This window comes from Panulirus ornatus, chromosome 18, assembly GCF_036320965.1.
Source record: "Panulirus ornatus isolate Po-2019 chromosome 18, ASM3632096v1, whole genome shotgun sequence".
In the NCBI taxonomy this organism is placed as follows: Eukaryota; Metazoa; Arthropoda; class Malacostraca; order Decapoda; family Palinuridae; genus Panulirus; species Panulirus ornatus.
Window position 1 is genome coordinate 35,572,426 of NC_092241.1, and position 20,172 is coordinate 35,592,597.

General features: G+C 44.0%; 1 protein-coding gene across 11 annotated transcripts in view; it reads left to right on the plus strand.

The window, feature by feature from the left end:
* LOC139755028 (paired box protein Pax-2-A-like) overlaps positions 1-20,172 on the plus strand; it is a 231,974-nt gene that overhangs the window by 82,052 nt on the left and 129,750 nt on the right. For 9 of the 11 annotated variants that reach the window (XM_071672971.1, XM_071672970.1, XM_071672979.1 and 6 more), the window contains one exon: positions 5,206-5,244. The exons of 1 other annotated variant lie outside the window; for it this stretch is intronic. In XM_071672971.1, the coding sequence (XP_071529072.1) occupies positions 5,206-5,244 (39 nt within the window). Of the gene's footprint in view, positions 1-5,205; positions 5,245-16,652; positions 18,311-20,172 lie in introns of those variants that run through there. One more of the 11 variants, XM_071672974.1, reaches the window with a different exon arrangement.

Consider the following 20,172-nt stretch of genomic DNA (forward strand, 5'->3'; position numbering starts at 1 on the left):
ACAAGATACACAAATTTGAACTTGAGAGATACATTCAGGTCAGACTGTCTTGCATGCCAGTGTTCAGTGTGATGCTACTCATATGATTAGTTGTACTACAACAAATAACGTGATTGACTATTGATGAACCACAAGACGGAAATGATATCATCTGATATCAGTCATACGTCATCAGTGTGAAAGCTAGGTACTAGTACAAGTGCTGTGTATCCGAGGTCATATCGGCTCTAGATAATAAGACGTTGCTGGAGATGAGCACCACCACCCATTAAGGTAGCTGAGGGAGTGGCGTCCCTCTCACAACACTCCCAGCCACTTGGTTGGTGTTGACAGCTCCCGTCATTATAGGTGGCATTTACGATGGCAATGCTCCATAAGTCATAATCAAGTCTGCAGACTCTACCCTTAAGTTTCTAGAGTAACATTGGACATGATCAACGTCTATTTCGTTTTAATCCCTACGGTACCAGGAAAATCTCCCAAGCACATTGGTAAAAACTGATTAGTGAAAAGCAGAACTCGCCACAAAATGTGGAGAAAGTACTAAAATGCAACATCCGTTCCCATTAGTCGTACGACGGCAATGGACCACCCAATCATCCGCTTCATATCTCTTGTCTTGATGACACACACAGACGCAGTGGAAGAAGGATTATGAAATTGGGCGCATTCATGAATTAACAAAACACATAAAGATTCCGACACGTATGAGTGTGGTAATGTAACGGGGCCTGGCCTGGATCAGATAACGAGGTCACTCACTACCGTCTGTCTGGTGGTGAGTTATCGTGAGGTCTGGATCATTATGACGCGAACATCAGCTGACGCCGTCACTCGATGTCGTCTCGTGAGCTGTTGTGACGTGTGGACGAGTTTTATTGGATCATTACAGTGTGTGTGTGTGTGTGTGGCGTCTGGTGATGATGTTAACACTCACCTGCAGCGGGGCTGAGCATGGCTGTCACTTTAGTATTCACACTCGCTTAGCACGGTTGCTACAGCATCGATATGTACCGGAATCCGTGAAAGAAATAGCATGGTAAATGCCTAACTGGAATTTTTAGAGTCCGTAGGATGACGTCCAATAAATATATTTGCAACAATATTCTTCATGTATGTATATTGTACGTACAATGCCATCCATTGTGGACAGATTAAGACACACAATCCAGCACACGCCTGCTGACAGTCGATGATTCTCGCATACATCAGATTAGCCTATCCAGAGAGGTGCAGGTTGATGTTCCTGAAAGAAACAAAAGTATTACTATCATTTTCCGCTAATGCCCGAGAGCATCTTTACTTCCCTTGAGAATAGTGGACGCTGCGCTTCTCTTCCTCCACGTGTGTTATGGAGCACTGAATGTTTATGTATTCTCGTAACTAAACACTTGTACACCTAACATGACCGCAAAACTTTGGTGACAGAATAATGTACATTCATCACAACTTACAGATGGTGAGTCTGTTGTAAGTTTCTGGATGATAAGTTCTAAGTGTTGTTCAAAAAACACCGCCATCCAGGTGAATAGCTGAAGACTCAACACAATAGCGTCGTTATGTCCACTGTTCTACTCTTTCCTACGGGTTAAGGATAATCTTTTTTCATAATAGATTACTTGTAATGTTTAACTACAAGTTACGGTAAAAACTATCATAACCCATCCATTATTTGTTATCTAAGAGTTTCGTATTCCATTAAGATTTCCTTCATATTCTACAGTATCCTTTACCAGAGTTACCCTTATGCTTTGTGTATGTATATAGATCTCTGACATTACTATGTCCATGGAGGGTGCCTCGTGAGCAGGAAAACAACTCCTGATCATCTTTGAATTTGATTTGATACTGTGGCAGTGCCATCTCCACCCGTAGCAGCATTAAATACGGGAACATTACAACTCGTCACCTAACGCTGTTATTTTTCTTTAATCGTATTTCATTTCAGCTTATATTGCCGCTTCTTCATTAAGTGTAAAAGCACAAAATGGTGATTGATCATGTATATAATCAGCATGCCCTCTTTATGATTTGTAAGTTACTACTGTAGTCCATATGAAAGTCGTAATCAGCTAAGAAAATTAGTCAGCATTGAAATATGAAAGGGACAGCAAAGAGAGAGAAGTGCGGAAAAAAAAATAGAACTATCTAAGAAGCAGAAAACTTTCTTATGAAAAAGGGGAAAGTAGTGAGTTTTAAGAAACACAGGAGGTTTGAAATAGTTATTTAAAACATCAGCCGTGAAGACACTTTACAACGGCTTACTCTTGATTTGCCAACAGCCACATAGTGATATTGTCATGGAGTAGCTTGACAGCTATTACGCGGTCTAGCTGTTGGCAGGAGCATACAAACAAGAAGTTCTCCGGAGCATAACTCAAGATAATATCTATAGAAGAATGAGAGAGAACAAACGCTATGGTGGTTTAGGTCAACTGTGTCAAGTCTTGAGGTCAAGTTGAGAAAGTTAGCGAGTCGGCTTACTTTGAACATGACTTTGTCCTGTATGTATGCACAGAAAGACCTTCCCAAGATGAGAATAGTGCTTAATACAAGGACGAATAATTCCCTCGCAGAACTGAAGCTTTGTTGATTGAGAGAACTCGTGGCATCTGAGTGTAGATATCAGTTTATTAGAGACAGTCTTAAGCATCTGTGTAATGTGGGGTTTCGAAGATCGATCAGATAGTATGGCGTTTCCAGAGATGTTCGTGGTGAGTTGTGGAATCGTAGGACCGTCAGATCTGAATATAAAGTAGATTCGAAGGAACAATTACGAAAGTCGAGTTGTCATCGTGTGTATGCATGTGATTATTTGCTGAGGGAAAGTAAGCTTAGAAATGAAACGGAAGGGCGAAAGAGAGACACCAGAACCTAGAGGGACATCGATGTTAGTAGCATCAGAGAGGAAACTGGTCAATCAATATATACAAGGATAGCCTGGCCATGGAGAAAGCTAAACGTGAGGGGAGAATGAAGGAGGAAAGTCAAAGGTGAGGAACTCTGAGATCAGACCTCATTGCTACACCATGTCAAATGCTTTTGAAAATACCAAGGTCCACAGCAAAACTTCCTGAAAGCCTCTCCAAGTTGATGACTAGACAGTAAAACAGGAAACGATGTCCGGTGTACTAAGCTTTGCGAAGATCAAGTTGATGATCAGAGAGTCGAGTGTGAGACTCAACATTTCCAGAGAGAAGAATGCTTGAGAAGAGATTCGAAGACTTTAGAAAGAGCAGAAATGCTTTAGGGATCATGTTTTCAGCGAAATTTAAGATATAGTGCGGCCGGTATTGAAAAAGCAGCCAAATCAAATTTCGATGATTGTTATTTAGCTGGTTGTTTCGGTGTGATCACAGAGGAGACATTGTTGTTGGTTCGACCTGGCGTGAATATCCCGAGGAGTTGATCAAGGGCAGCTACACTGACGAGTTATCCTGTGGCTGGTCCCGGCATGAACGTCACTTATCCTTGATTTAGGGCTGTAGTTATTTGGACGCTGGATCTGGCGTACTTATACCGTAGAGTTGGTCAAGGGCAACTCTCGTACGCTGACTAGTTAGATGGTTGCTGGAACTGGTACGAACATCTGGAACTGATCATGGGCTGTTGCACTGACCGGTTAGCTCCGTGGTGGACGTTGCGTCAGCATCCGATACAGCTAGTCCAACAGTGATTACTGTTAGTGGATGTACATGACGCGAACATCACCTAGAGTTGGTCCTATGTGCTACACTGACTATACGGAGGCGAAGATCCCTAAAACTGGTCTAGAAATCCTGCACCAACCAGTTCACACTTGTTGCTGGACCTAACGCAAACATTTCCCTTGATTTCGCTCAGGACACCGACACTTATACGCTGACGGGTTGCTTAACCTGGCATGAACATCCCGTAGAGTTAAATATTGTACAGGACGCTTCACTGACTCTACTGTTCCTATGCATCGATATCTAAACTCGTCTGTTACCGTGCGAGGCTACGATCAAATGACGCAACAGATGATGAGCTGAGAGTCTGTAAGTGGTGTGAGTGTGGAGGGATGGTCGTCCCTCGGTGGTGTTCGGTGTGGGGTGACGGAGGGCGGGGTAACAGAATTATTCAACAAGAGCCCCGGGTGTGTGGACATACCTAGTCATGGTGGTGAGCGCAGCCGAACAGGTGACGGCGCGCCGTCTAACACCCAAGTGTTCTGTATGAGAAGAAACTTCGCATTTAATCTCTAAGTTTCTGATCTTTGTAACGGGACCCGCCCGTTAGTTCACCTTTACCACAAGGGCTGGTCGAGTTCACGGAAATCAGCCAAGTCCAGGGTAAAATATCTCGAGGACTTAATGGTAGAGAGCATATAAAAAAAATCGTAAAGATGTGACCAGATAAAAGTGGCTGTCTGCTTCAAAAAGCTGAAGTATATCGTCTGAGTATTAGATGCAATGTGAATTACCGTCATGCGCTCGATAAGAAGATCGATATATTTGTAAGGACAGTTAGCCACGCTGTATTAAAGGAACCTTCACCGTTTTCTGACTGAAAAAAGTTTCTTCTTTTATCCGTAACATAACCATTGCTCCATAAAATTCGCTCGATTTCATATAAACAAAGATTTAAGAAAATTATAAATGCTATTTGTATTTTATGAAACTGTTACATGTTTCAGTCCACTGCAGGAAATGTATATTATCATGTTTTATGTTTTCATAATTTGTTTTCGAAATTAAGTCATTGTGTTTCCCCACTATAATCACCTTGTTCAGTAAAAACAAACTTCTGTGGGTACGAACGCGCGCGAGAGGATGGTTGGTTTGAACTTGTGCCAACAGATGGTGCTGACAATGACTCGCGGTCCGGCTTCTTCTGCCATCTAGTGTGAAGAAGAGGAAACACTGCCACCTCCTCTCCCAACCCCACCAATTCTCCGTTTTTGTACTAGTTATGCAGGGGAAAAATGTGTATATATAATTCCTTCCTTCAGCTAAATTTGTGAATGCAATATCAGTATGTCGTGTTATTTTGACAGTTGAATTGTTTCTTTAATGTATGAATAATTAAAGTAAAAGGCAAGAAGCATATGAGAGCGTAGGCTGTAAGAACAAGGGTCGTAAGCCGAAAAGCTACACCACTTGTCTCCTATAAAGATGTTATTCGAATATTTTTTTTTCCTTCTTTTTGTCGTGATAATGAAATGTCTTGTCTTAATTTTTTCAGTGTCCGGTTCCTATTACTTTGGCGAGAATTCTTCTAAAGGTAATTAAAAAAACATGATTTTGCTTGCCTATGCTTTTTTCCCCTCTTTTGTGCTTTGCCTTACCACTGCCTGCGCATCGTTTCTTTCACGGTGCTAAAATGGCAGTGCCACTTGTAGCCAGAAGCAGCACGCACGTCAGCATAGCACATCAGCATCGCACTTCAGCATGCATCGCGGCCTTCAGTAACTTTTGTTATATTCTGGCAACACCACCAGGAAGTACAGCAGTAGACGCAAGCGAGAAAATAGCCCCACTGCTTACACTGCACACTTTAGAAACTTCTGTTTTAATGTCAAATAATCCGTTGTGGTTGTTCTTGTCACCAGGAGGGCTCACAAAGGCCTGTGTCGAGCTGTGTTCAGGAGGAAGCGACATGAGGGGCGCGTCTGACTCCTGGCCACCACATACTGTCATCACTTGCACTACACTCTGCCTTTCTCATCCTCTGTACTGCCATACCACATCCTCGACCTATCTCATCCTCGACGCTGTTAAGCCAAAGAGTCGGCCTTTCTCATTCTCGGTGCTGCCGAGCCACCCATTCTCCCTCACTCATCCTCAGTACTGCCGGGCCATACGCTCGATGTCTCACCCATACTTGATACTACCGGGATACACGCCCTCTCTTGGCCTCCGCGATGCCGGGCCACACACTGCTTCTCTCATGCAAGACGAACGTTAGGTATGTGCGGGGCCTGAGGCAGAGCAGCTAGAGTGAGGCCTCGCTTAAGTCTCATATGCATGTTACCGCCTGGCCTCGTTGCCTCTTTCCTCTTTTTAATCCGGGCCATACACTCTCTGCTCCTCAGTAGTGCCAGTCCACACGCTGTACTTCTGTCATCTCCGGTTCTGTTGAGCCACATCCTTTGCTTTCCTTGTTCTTGGTATTGCAGGGATATATATTTTATTCCTTTATTTCTTGGCACGACGAGCCACTATTACATACTAAGCCTCCTTTCTCCTCAGCCCTGCTGGGTAAAACGTTCTGCCTCAGAGGTGCCGGGCCACATGTTCTGCTTCACTTGCAGTCCACACACTGTGCCTCACCACAGTCAGTCCCCACACTGTCCTTCACTGTCGGTACGCTCACACTGCCTCGCTGATATTCCGCACAGTGTCTTCACAGCCGACTCGCACACACTGCCTCATTGCCAGTTCACATACCCTGCCAATCTCATCCTTGGAACTTCGTGGACACACGCTCTGCCTTACTTCATCTATCTCTGCCTTATTTTATCTATCACAGTAAGTAGTGGGTCACGCGGTTCATCTTTCGTCCTCTGCATTGACAGGCCGCGCGCAGTCCTTCACATCCTCTAACTGTGACTGTGTAACGGTGTAACAGAGATGGAAGGAAAGAGAAGAGAATAGGAGCACAAGCTATAGGGGAAAAAGCGAAAGAAGGTTATGCACCCAGGTGTTACATAGCGCTAGATTGCATGTGTTGATTTCTAGTAGTGCTGCTTGTGTGGTGAGCGTCTCGGTTAATTTAGAATTCATACAAATAATCAAAAGAGAGTAGAATATCCTCGTTTCTAAATGTTTGCAACGTTACTAATCTTGTTAATTGCGAAAAAAAGTCATGTTAGAAAAAAAAAGGAAGCATATATATATATATATATATATATATATATATATATATATATATATATATATATATATATATATATATATATATATATATCATTCACGCAGACAAGATGGGAAATACTGTAAGGAATAATCTTTTATAAATCAAGATACTCTAGGATAGGTCGACTTTTCGTACATCGCCAAATATTCATGAGTATATTAATTTTGTGAGTCGGTTGGGTTGGATATTGCGGTTTTAGCTTGATCGACAGCCACGGACATTAAGGCCGTCAACATCATCTTAAAAACCATCTTTGGAAATATCTTCTGATATACAATATGATTCCAAGACTACTAACGTTCTCATATATGGATGGGCCTTATGATCAATGTACGTGTAGAATCCTTCATCATATTGACTAAATAGCTATATTGCCTTATTTCTTTACCCTTATATGTCTAGATTATTCAAGATGTTAATCAGAGAATCATAAATCAACGAAAACATGAAATGATCGTATGTGTGATAGACCAGTGTTGTAAATAACTGAATTCTGCTGCTACTCCCACCTTCCTCTCCCGCCGCAGGTGAGTGTTAGCCCGACTTACTCCTGTTCCACCTTCAGGCGGCTGAAGGTACCCGTTTTCTCTGACCAACTCGTCTCCAGCTCTGGAGAGACATTCTCTCTCACTGCGGGGGGAATATGATGGCCTTTCTCTGATCTTGTCTAGATTTGTATATCGAACATCACTCGCTAAGTAATCTTGATTTACTGACACTGAAAAAATAGGTAGATTAATAGTGAGTTTCCAGGAGTACACTATGATGCGATAGTGTCACACGTGGACTGAATTAAGATTGGGGAGGTGGACTCCTCCTGACACACTGTCCTTTTGGTCCTATAAAGGAGGTTTAAGGTTTTTCATTCGTACATCATGAGGCAATTTCCCACGTCCTTTGTTAAACGTGTCATAAACATTTATAAGTTCGTTTTCCTGCTTTAAACCAGGAAAACTCTTTCCTCTTACATATTAGTTGTCGGAGCTGAGACACACACACACACACACACACACACACACACTTCAAACTCGACCTAACTCTCTCCACATTACTTGGCTAAAAATGTTGCGTTTCATCTTTAAGGGAACATGACAAATACATAATGATGTGATCTACACGAGGGCTCTTCTCTTTGATGATTAATTACCGCTAACTACCAAACTACCCGTGACGGAGGCTATTTCTTCGAGCAAAACAGTGAGTTGGTTTCATTGCTTTGAGGTAATTAAGGATGTTAGTGTGCGTCGGCAAAACTTGGGTTTCCCGAAGAAATCCTCCTCCTCGTTGGTTAATTCAATCTCTTTCTGTTTCATCTTTATGAACTCTTGGAAGACACAATCTTATCATTTGCTGCATTTTATTTCTTCATCGTTTGGGAAAATTTAGTGTCTTAAAGGATATTTGAAGTTTTATTCACGCCTTTTAAGTCTTTCTAGTGGTCGAGGGGTGGATAAATACTTTTCATATTTTTCTTTCTTGTAAGACTTAGATACTCTTTCGGTTGCATTTGTTTTAGTTTTAGATTATTCTTTTTCTAGTTAACCCTCGTTAAGTTGGGCAGTTTCTCTATAACGTCTCAGCCGTTCACGACCCAGATCTCTGACGACCCTCATCCCTGGACGTGAATCGTCCTCATTCAGTAGTAAGACTTCCCCTTCTGAAGGAACTGACTCGAAAACCTCCTCCGGCAACGGCTGACTCCTTATGTCCTCTGACACACCATCAAATCGCAGTTTACTTCGGCCGCCACATACGCAGTGAGTGTGTACGGAGTCCCACTCGAACACTTCAAGAGAAAGTTCTCTTTTCTTTTTCTTTCCTTTGGTGGTTATTTAAGACTGTCGACTGGCCTATATTCAAACATAACCATCCCACCGTGACTTATGTATTCGTGGATAAAACGTAACATTACTCTCGGCACTGGTAGCTGTTTAAGGAATGATTTATCCATTTCGTATTGTTATCCGTATCACTATCTTTTGTCAAGATTAGTACTAACGCAACCCGGATACATGTTACTCCTTAATTACCCGATAATGAATTGCGTCCAGGATAACCGACATTGTTACGATTTCTGGATGCACTTGCTCCAAGGACGAGAGAGTTCAAGAGTGATGTGGAAAGACTCGTGTTGTTAGTGGAGAGGTTAGGAATAATCACTTTCATTAAGCGTTCATGAAGTATTCTGACGAACACACTGACTCTTGCACCACCAGTTACTAGGGACTGGTTAATTTTGAATAACTTTACCAGTATCTATTGATTTATTCATTTGGTTCCCAGAAGATTTCGGGAAAATGATAGAAATTCGTTGCGGATTATCACGAAGTTGTGAACGTCATGCATGAAAAAGACTCTGTGATGATATAATTTGTTGTGATAAAGATAATAGCACTTATAATGATCAACTTGATAACGGATTTCGTTGATATTTATGATGTACAGGGTGGTCAAAATGTTGCTGCCGATAGGCATCTTTATAAAGGTGCGCCCGTAGGATTCTGAATGATCACTGAAACCTCCCTTGCTCATAACCACTCTCTGTTTGCTATATGTATATAATGCACCGAAACCAGAAACCTCTATCCACTGCCCAACCCCAAAGACCTATCAATGGTTTCCTTGGACAACTTCCAATGTCCCGATTCAGCCCATTGACAATACGTCACTCCCTGTATATCATGCTTCAATTTTTTGTATCCTTTTCATGCCTCTCACGCTCCTGCATGTTCAGACCCCGATCATTCAAGAAAGCTTTCATTCCATCCTTCAACCTCATTTTTGGTCTTCCCTTCTTCAGCACAACGCGTGCAGTTCTGTCAGTCATACTCAGGTTACCACCATACCTTGTTACCTTGTTACCTTGTCAACCCTTACACTGATCATCCCTTTCAACGTCACATATAGCCTTAAGCATTTCATTTCCAAAACATCAACCTTCTTCTGGTCTTTTCTTATCTAGGATCCACTACTAGCACCGACGGTGCACCGATGGGATTACTATTCCAACAAACATACCCATCGTTGCCCTCAGGGAATGACTTCTCTCTCCACACACTCCTCATTACGCCGAGGATCTTCGTCTCCTTACTCAATGTATGATTCACTTCAGGTCCCACTATTTCACCCGCTATTAAGTTCACTTTTGCAGGTATCCAAAATATTCCACTTCCTCCTAGGCTTTCTGTACTCAAACACACACTCGAACCCATCTCTCTCTCTCTCTCTCTCTCTCTCTCTCTCTCTCTCTCTCTCTCTCTCCCCCCCTCATACATCACAGCTTTACTTTCATTCACATTAGCTTTCAATATACGTGTCACACACACTCTCAAACTCGGACACCAGCTTCTTCAGTTTCTCACCACGGCGTTTTCATTCACAAAAGGCGCCTTGCTTACCGTCCACGCCACGTCCACCACCCGCTCCCTTCTCATACTCCTTCACGTTCACCTTCCTCATAACTCCATCAATAAAGAAATTCAATAACTATGGCATCATCACGTATCCTTGACGATGACCCATCCTCACCTGGAACAACTCAACCTCCTCTCTTCCTACTCGCACACAAGCCTTACTCTGTCAAGAAAGACTCGCTGCTTTTAATTGCTTTTCTCCCACATTGCATATTCATAGCACCTTCCACAAGGCATCTTTCTTAACCCCATCATACGCTTCTCTGGATCCATAAATGTAACATACACTTCCATCTATTCTTGTATGTACTTCTCACAAAAATCCCTTCAAGCAGTCTCCATTCCTCCATTCCTACAGCCGGACTTGTTCTACCGCAGTCTGATTCTCTTTGCGTGCCAAACCTTAATCACCTTCCATCCATACACCTTACAAGGTATGCTGAACAGACATATGCCTTTGCAACTTCAGCATTTGCATATGTTCCACTTCCCTTCGTATAATGGCACTGTATGGGCTTTCCTCTAGTCCTCATACACCACATCTTGAGCCATGCATACACTGAAAATCTTAACTCACAAGTGAACAGCCTACTCATTCCATTTCTTACCATCTACCACCTCCCTAGTGTCTATCACGCCCCCTTATTCTCCCTCAATTTTATAATCGCCCTGTGGGTGGACACCACAGTACCCAGTTTTCCTTCCTTCTAAACCCTCTCACTGCATCTTAGGCTTAAGGTACGCATGTTCCTGCTCTTTCATTACAAATTTCACAGAAACGTGTGTGTGTGTGTGTGTGTGACGACTATTTGCGCATTACGGAGACAGACTAATACACTCATGTTGCTGTATCTTTACCTTGTATATATTTTCCATATCTTTACTCCTGTACTTGTATACAAGGACCTCTATGACGTAGCGGTTTGCGTTACTGGCCGCCATGCATCCATGGACCACCTGGGATGAAATCAGCATAGGTTCGAACCCTGGTCGCGGCAGCCGGTCCACAGTCCACCCACCTGTTCGTCCTCTCTTAAGGGCTCTTCGTTTGAATAGGTACCTGGCATAAGCTAGAATGTGTGTGTGTGTGTGTGTGTGTGAGAGAGAGAGAGAGAGAGAGAGAGAGTATACACACATACATACATGCTTCCATGTATATTGGAGTAAAAGACATGGTACACGTATACCAAGAAGACGGGGTAACACGAGTGTTAGCCATAAAACATAAATAGGGAGGGATGAACACTTGGGTTAGCCCGGCCGACTGCTGCGCCCTCAAGTCGAAATTTTGCGTCATATAGATGTAGCATGTACTGACACATGAAAGTGACCTCAATCTTTCGCCATTGCGTGCCCTGGGATCGAACCAGGGGTTGTATGAATGATACCAATAACTAAGACCACGATTGACTTAAAAGTTACCTATTCAGACCACGTTTTCTGTGATCATTATTGAGATGTCACATCACTTAGCAGGTAACCGTTTAATCAAGGGGTAACCCGTCAACACACTGCGTAGATTTTACTCCAGATCGACTAAGGGCACACAGTGGTAGAGAGTTTCCATTGATATCGTGTATTAATACATACTATAGATATAATTAGATATGTTTGGATTGACTTGTGTCGATTTGGAGCGAAACCTTCCCAGTATGTTGGCGGGTTACCTCATGGTCAAAAGGCCACCAGTCAACGTGATGTATAATGTAAATGATCGTCACAGAAAACGTGGTTTGAGCTGGATAACTTGTACAGGTGTAACGGTCTTCGTCACAATTATTTATCTATCATCTATAAGATTCAGGGTTCGATCCCAAGGGACGTAAAGGTGAAGATATAAAACACACACACACACACACACACACACACACACACACAAATAAATATATATATATATATATATATATATATATATATATATATATATATATATATATATATATATATATATAAAGTGTGTGTGTGTGTGTCACACTAGAAACATAGCAAGGACAGACGACGAAGTGCTTCCTTCCCTGTGTAAACCTTGAATGGCATTAATGTGAAACATGTGTGAAGGCTGAGTAAGATATGACACGCCTGGCTCTGCATGACACTGACAGCTTCTCACATAACAAAACACGCTCTGACCCACTCTTCCAGAGGGTAGAATTTTCTCCCAGTGTTAACTATACGTACGATGTGATATCGTAACGTAGTTCCTATGTCTTAGCTGGACGTGGCGACATGACAACTCCTTTCTTAGAGTCTACAGCAGTACAGTAAGCATTGTGGGTCCCAGTTAACCCAATGATACGTAGGATGTAATCTCTTATCTTTACAGTAGCTAACTCGCTGTGACTGATTTAGTCTCATTACCTTGGTCATTATAAGCCCTCATATCACGCCGTTGCATTAGCACAAGGGGTGAAAATGCAGACAGTTGTGGATGAGAGATCCTGGGAAGTGAGTCAGTTGTTGTTCGCCGAGGTTGATCTGGCGAGATATAGACGAATCTCTTTTACATTAACGAATACCTCAGTGACATTTCATTGCATCCAAACTGTTTGCACTGTAGCCCAAGGTTAAAATAATGAATTGATTAACGTTATGAAATCATAATCTTATCAGTTTAGTTAGTTTAGGTGAAGGTCAGGTTAGGTTACGTTAGATTAGTAAGGATCGGGATCATGTAGGTTAGATTAGATTAGTGTTAGATAATGCGTTTTCCGTTGCCACGTTATCGGAAATTTAACGCTCTAATTAGCATAGTTTAAGATAAATTATGTTCAGTTAGATTTGGTTATTTTTTTTTTTTTTTTTTTTTTTTTCAAACTGTTCGCCAATTCCCGCATTAGCGAGGTAGCGTTAAGAACAGAGGACTGGGCCTTTTTCGGAATATCCTCACCTGGCCCCCTCTGTTCCTTCTTTTGGAAAATTAAAAAAAAACGAGAGGGGAGGATTTCCAGCCCCCCGCTCCCTCCCCTTTTAGTCGCCTTCTACGACACGCAGGGAATACGTGGGAAGTATTCTTAATCCCCTATCCCCAGGGATTTGGTTATGTTTCAGCTTATTATTAACGGTATTGTGATATTTATTCTCACTTAAAACATCATATTTTATAAATGTAACAGTTAAACTGTTGCCTCTAATTCGTCTTTGTAAGTTTTCCCTTCAGGAAATTCCTAATTGAACAGCTTTAAGTGAAAGATAAGTATGTACAGAAACCAACTGATCTTATCGGTACTCTACCAGCGAGTTATGTTTTCCAAATCCTTCCCACTGTTATGTAGACAAAAATGATATTCGAAAAGAGAGAGATTTCATGGCACAGGATCTTAGTATAGCGTTCGTGTTGATATATGCAGTTAAGCGTCACATAAAGATCGCAATAAATGCTTCACCATCTCCAAGCAAGATAAGGCCATAAAAAAATAATCCTGACATAGAGCAGTTGGCCACACTCATGAAACAAACATTTAAGTCAAGATTGTCACAATTGCAGAATTTATTACATCCCCGGTGCGTCGCTGTGAAACGTTTGGTGTTGACTGGCCTGGTAATGGATGGTCCGCTGCCACTTTGTGAGACACTAAACGGCACATCTGAGCAGCACATGGCAGGAACTGAGGCGCGGCGGGGACTTACTACTGATTACTGGGCGGTGGTAACACTAATGCCAGGCTGCGGGGGTGAGTGTCGCCTTAGGTACGAGCCGGGCTACAGTGAAAAAGCTGTTGATGATACCTCAGGACTGGAAGAAAATAGGAATGTGATATCATTGATATATTCTAGGTAGTTATATTTGGAAACCATGAATGAAATGGTCGAGGATATGGTGGCTGGCATCTACCTGGGTACTACAGTTACCAGGACGGCGGCCCTACAGCTGTGTGTGTGTGCGAGTGTGTTGTGGTATTCCTCTTCCTGCCTCACCAGCCCAACGATGGCACATCTTACTAGGGCATCCAAGCCACCCCTGGCTGGCAGCGACCCATGACATGTTCTGCGCCCGCCCGTGTCGAAGGCAGCGGGCGGCATCTGTGTCGGCACCTCAGCAACCCACCCGCCCGTGACCACCCACACCCCACAGTTGATAATGACGTCACACTAGGGCCCCTCGCTCCTCACTCTCAAGGTCTTGGGCGATGGTGGTCGGGACGGGTGGCCAGGACCACATGGGTTCGCGCGAAGCTGGTGTTAATGATGCACCACAGACAGACGGCGCGCCGGCAACGACGGGGAAACTTCTTCAAACTAACTAACTAACTCTCTCTCTCTCTCTCTCTCTCTCTCTCTCTCTCTCTCTCTCTCTCTCTCTCTCTCTCTCTCTCTCTCCTACACCGCATCTCACATCACGTGACGATCATAAATCACAGCCCATGATGTGTTCACGGTAGTCGTACAAGAACTTGCTCTACGACGATCTCGTAACCCGTACAGAGCACGCAATGTACTAGGAACTGCATCACTCACCCGCCCCGCCCTTGCCTCCCTCCTGTACATGGCTGGGAATACACCCCCAAGAGTTACCAACGTTAGCGCTTCTTCGCAGGACGTGTTTGTCAGCTGATCCCATCAAGGTCTGACTTCTCGCGCGGCAGAAAAACAAACTCATGTCGTTCACAAACTGCCAGATCTGGCGAGCTCACAGAACTAAAAAAGAAGAAACTTCGCCTCTTGACTAAACTGGTCAATTATAAAACGTCACGGGTGGTGCTTCTGATTTTATCCCGCCAAGACATCGAGTTCCCTGTACACACACTGCCTGATGAATGGCTGTGGTCTGTGAACGGGAGAACGACCTTCTTTGAATGCGGTGTTCGTGAGTATTCCTGTGCGACGGAGTGTAGGGAGGGAGGGGGCGAGTTGTCTTAACACGTTGAAGTGTTCTTTACAGCCGAGTGTACGACGGTACAATGGTCTGTTAAGCACAGGGGTGGTCGAGTCGCATGTTTGATTTGTAAATTTTGCCAAACGATGTAATTCATCTCTTGTTTCTTACGCCTGTGTTTTTCTCCGTCAGTTCATCTGCGTAGTGGCGTATTGTGTCTTCTATCTTCGCTTGACCCCTCTCTCCCTAGCTATGGCATATAAGGCCGCTCACTTAAACTCCTCACCTCAGTTTCCCTACTCTCTCTCTCTCTCTCTCTCTCTCTCTCTCTCTCTCTCTCTCTCTCTCTCTCTCTCTCTCTCTCTCTTCCCCCCCGCGAGACCGTACGCCCCAGACACCTCCCACCGTGCTACCCTCTCCCACACAACCCCCTTCGCGTCCCCCACCCAACCCTGGCAGCTCAGGTTGTGGATCGTCGACCATGCGTTTGGCTACCCTTGGCGACACACACACAAAATATCATGAAAATTCGCCTCCACTACGGGTCCACACTCCATCTGAAGCTGGGTCCTCGCCCCTAGTCTGCCGCGGGGCCTTGACTCGTGCACAGCACCGCCACCAGGATATATTAAAGGGGAGAGAAATGCCTCGAAGGGAAAGATAATCTTGGGATTTTGGGAGACTGAATGTGAAGACAGTTGGAGCGTAGGAAAAGTACGTCAGAATTCCTGGGGGAAAAAAGGAAATTTTTATCTTTTAATACGATAGTGGGAAGGAAACGTCGCCCTAGGTAAGTGTTGATAATGATATGTATATGTTTGCCTCTTATCTGCATTCCCGACGGTTCAATTAAAGAAAAGATTAGCGAACCAAAGGACTACAGAGCCGCCGCTGTGAGCCGTGAGCCCCCACCAACTCGACGGATCAATGAAGCCAACCACAAGATAGCCAGTTTGTTATGTTTACGTCTAGCCGCTCGGCAGAAGCAAGTGGTTTTCGGTGTCAGTTTCCACAGTGTCGGGTAGCCCTTCCCACGCGCTGTTACCCGAATACCTGGGATAGAACATATCGGACCCGGCCGCCTCCCGCACACCAGGTAACCCGACCCACGCTAGCCCTCACCTGCCCACTACACTCATTAGCTTCTTGAGAACGGCCGACTTATATCCGGCGAAACTAATTTTCATTATCTGGACGCTTCTGGAAAAAAATATAGCATTTAAATACACAAGAGACAATGTAAGCTACATGATATTATTACACTTTTCGTGATATTTAAAGGTAAGCAATGATTTTCCCACACTGTACTCTAACAAGTCGGAATTGTCATGTTCCACCGATTAAGTATTCAGATGCCCAGTTACAAACACCAACGGGAAAAAGAAAGTCACACTTGCCTGACGATGTACAGAGTAAAGTACAGTGTAATGCCGCACTCAAATGACGGCTGCCTGAGAAACATAACAGGTTTGGTAGGTTGAGTAAGAGCTCCAGAGTTAGGCGGAGGAAGAGGACCTGTCCCACACTCCCACGTAGTAGTGGCCGCCCTCGCTGCTTCTCCACACTCACCCTCCGGCCGTCATCCCCTGCAGTAGTTCTTGTTCCTCCTCTTCACGTCGTTCTGGAAGGAATAACACCAAGTGTTGAGCCCAGTGTATACAAGAGTGAAATTCCAAGTGTTTGTGGCCTACCTACGTGTTCCGTTCATTGATATTTACACACAGGCGATATCTCGGCACCGGAATGGAAAAAATAATGCGGCGGTCATTGAGGACATAATATCTGACCACGATACCATCTTTTGTGGCGCTTGGCTTTATCCGAGATTATCTTTTGTGATTTCTACCAGCCTTAGCTCGCCAGACCCTGAGAAGACAGATCAGTTAGTTCATCTCAAGTGATCCGATGAGCTGGAAAAGGAAAATGATAAAGTCGTCGGTACAAGGAATGCAGTTGATAAAGCGTCCTGTTTAAAGGGCTTCTTCCTTAGCTATTATTTTAGTTCCTCATATGTCTCGGTATCGTTCCTCCCCCACTTGAGCGTCTCACTGACTTGACCTGACTAAGGATAATCGCGCTGACCTCACAGAACGAGTTGGGTGCATCCAAAGACACCGCTCATGTCAAAAGTAGCTAGAGAGGTCGACTTAATCCCCCGTGTCAGCTACCCTTGTGGGGATTATTTTAGTTGGCTGAGGTTTTGATCTTGAGTGTACATTAGGTGCTATTAAGTTTAGGTGTCATGTACGTGCATCATGATGAACAGTTGTTCTTTCTCCGGTTTTGTCATATCCATGGCACTAAGCTATGAACGTTTTGATTCAATGATTTTCTTTCAGTTGAGCCAGCCGCATGTGCTACTTCTCTCCTTCCTTCTCCTCTTCATCTCTCAGCTCTGTACTTCACCTCTTTGATCTGATGTTACCGTCCGTTTCTTGATCTCTTACTAAGCGTTCTTGGCCTGAATTTTTTTTTTCTGGACCCCTTTTTGATTTTAAACCTCTTTACAGTTCTTTATTAACTCATTTGTCCCATTAATGAAGGCCGGTTAGAAGGACATCTGTCATCTGTATGGACAAACTTGGGACTTCTGTAACCTAAGTCAACAGATATACCACCCGTGTGAGCTGGCTGTTCTGAACCAGGGCCCACTGATTTTGTGCCTATGACCCGATACACCACTAACCACACAACTGACATGTTCTCGGCGGTCAAATATGCCTCCATATTGTACAATCTGACCCAAAGCTCCCAACTTAGCAAGTGATGAGCAGTTGGCTGTTCAGTCAGTGACGCACGTATACCACCACCATATGCTAGGGTGAAGGTCCGCTCAGATCTCTTTGCTATCGCCCCTTGTATCCCGCCGCCTGAAATGGTTATGGTCTAACCACAGTTGTTGGTTGGAAGTGTTTATGTTATAGGGAGCTACCTACTGGACCGATAACGACTGATTTACATGTGATAACAGTGAACTCAGAAGTACTCTCTGCAATACAAGTGACTGCACGAATAGAAAGGAATATCTGAAACTGTTCCAAAACCAAAAGCTCAACGCCAAGCAAGAGGCTGTTGTTGAATCAAGAAATATATTGTCCTATAGCCATGGTACTCTTCGGGGATTTAACGCCAGGTCTCGGCTTGGCGGAGATGCCTCTCTTCTCCCTACCAGCTATTCTTGGCAGACAGGCTGTCATTCTCAGAGGTAATATACTACTAGATATCACCGTTGGATGTCTGTGCCTAGGCAAACCTGTAGTCACATAAAACAATCCTATCTGATCAGGCTGAACCATCATTTCAGAACAGACAACTCTAAAACATTATCGTCCTCTCCCCTCAGCGTTAACACTTTCATTCCATCTCCCAGGTATCCCTTCTCTGCGTCTGCACACGATTTTCCCAGACCCACATTAGTCCTTCAAGGTATATGACGTGGAGGAACAAGTTATTCGTCGCATATTTTACTCATTATCAGGTCAGATCAACTGTGAAATTTATTTTTTTACGGAAAGATGGAAAAAAATAAAGACGCTAGCACTGTGGATTGTCGGAGTAAATAGCGCTGTTCAAATGATAGAAACGATTATTCTGAAATATCTCTGTCTTCTTTATGAGGCATTCATGCCACTAAATGCTCATTTGGTACAATTTCAAAGTGAAAGTGAGAATGTAGAGGAATAGAGGAGAGAGAGAGAGAGCACCCCTTTTTGGCAAGGCAGCGCCTCTTTTGCACTATATATACCTCATCAGCATCTCTGATCAGACGTGAATGTCAGAGTTGAAGAAAGAAAAAAATAAATCATTAACGGAATCGGGTATATAGGGCATGAGAAGCTCCAGCCTTCATAAGATCACCACCAGTCACCAAGTTCAAAGCCAGGATGAAAAATCTCGGACCTCATCTGTAAATCCGTGTGAGGTATACTACTGTTATTGTGTACCACTCATATCTCACTTGAGTAGGGTCCTTGTGCGTGTGACAGCTCATGGGGAAGTGAGAGAGAGAATTACCCGCGCTTCATTCCTGAACCGCCTCTAGCCGAAGGTTGCTCCCCGGGTTTAACTGTAGGTGTCGTGACTGGCTACATTGTTGTGTCTAGGGTATGATCAGCGGGGCATCTCTCCTCCAGACCCCCAGCTCGCCGTTGTGCTCCTACTAACTTGCGTCACAAGAAAATGGATAAGTGTTAACATGAAACAGTTTGAGAAGAATATCAAAATTCTAGATACACTATAAAGTCGAAAATTATCTTACATACATGATATTTAATGTCACTGATCTAAGGATACACGAGGCCTTCAAAAGACCTCAGCAAGGGTTAAACAACAGTAAGCACCACATGAATGTCAAGTGCACTAAGGTTAGATCAAGGGTGGTAAGACGGAGGGAGGCGTTGCACGGTAGGTCTGCCCTGTTCTTTCTGGGTCACGTGATGTCACCCCGACAAACTGGTAGTGTCTTCTGTTCTTTCCGAAGTTCAACTTGCACCGGAATCACACGACAAAGGAAATACACTCTCTGCATTAACAGTATTTAGCATCCGACACAATTTATGGTTCATACGGATTTATGACTTTGTCTTGACCTGTGTAATGCTACTGTATCCCATGACACTGTGGCCTGTCCAGTGCTGCCTGTGACCTGTAGGGTGGGAGACGACCTCATGCGAGGCAATCTGCGGTGGTTAAGAGGGTTGAAAGAGGGCGGGGAGGTTTTGTGTGTCGCCCCCTCACACCCTCTAATTACGGTCATCACCGACACGTGGCCAGCACTCCGGCGCCGCCCTTCGCTGACCACTTAACAGCGACTCTCAGCCCCAGTCACTCGCCACGGTAACTCACCCCACCTCCAATCACGTTATTGCCTGTCGCTCATCACGCTAAATCGCTCTCAATCTGCCACTCGCTCTCGCCGGCAACTCTGTCGATTACTCAGTATGGCAACTCACTCCGCTCCACCCTTCGTTATTACCAGTTACTCACCACGATATCCTCACTAGTCATTTTCGGTCACTCATCACGATGAATCATTGCGTCTGGTCACGTCATTGTCAATCACTCATC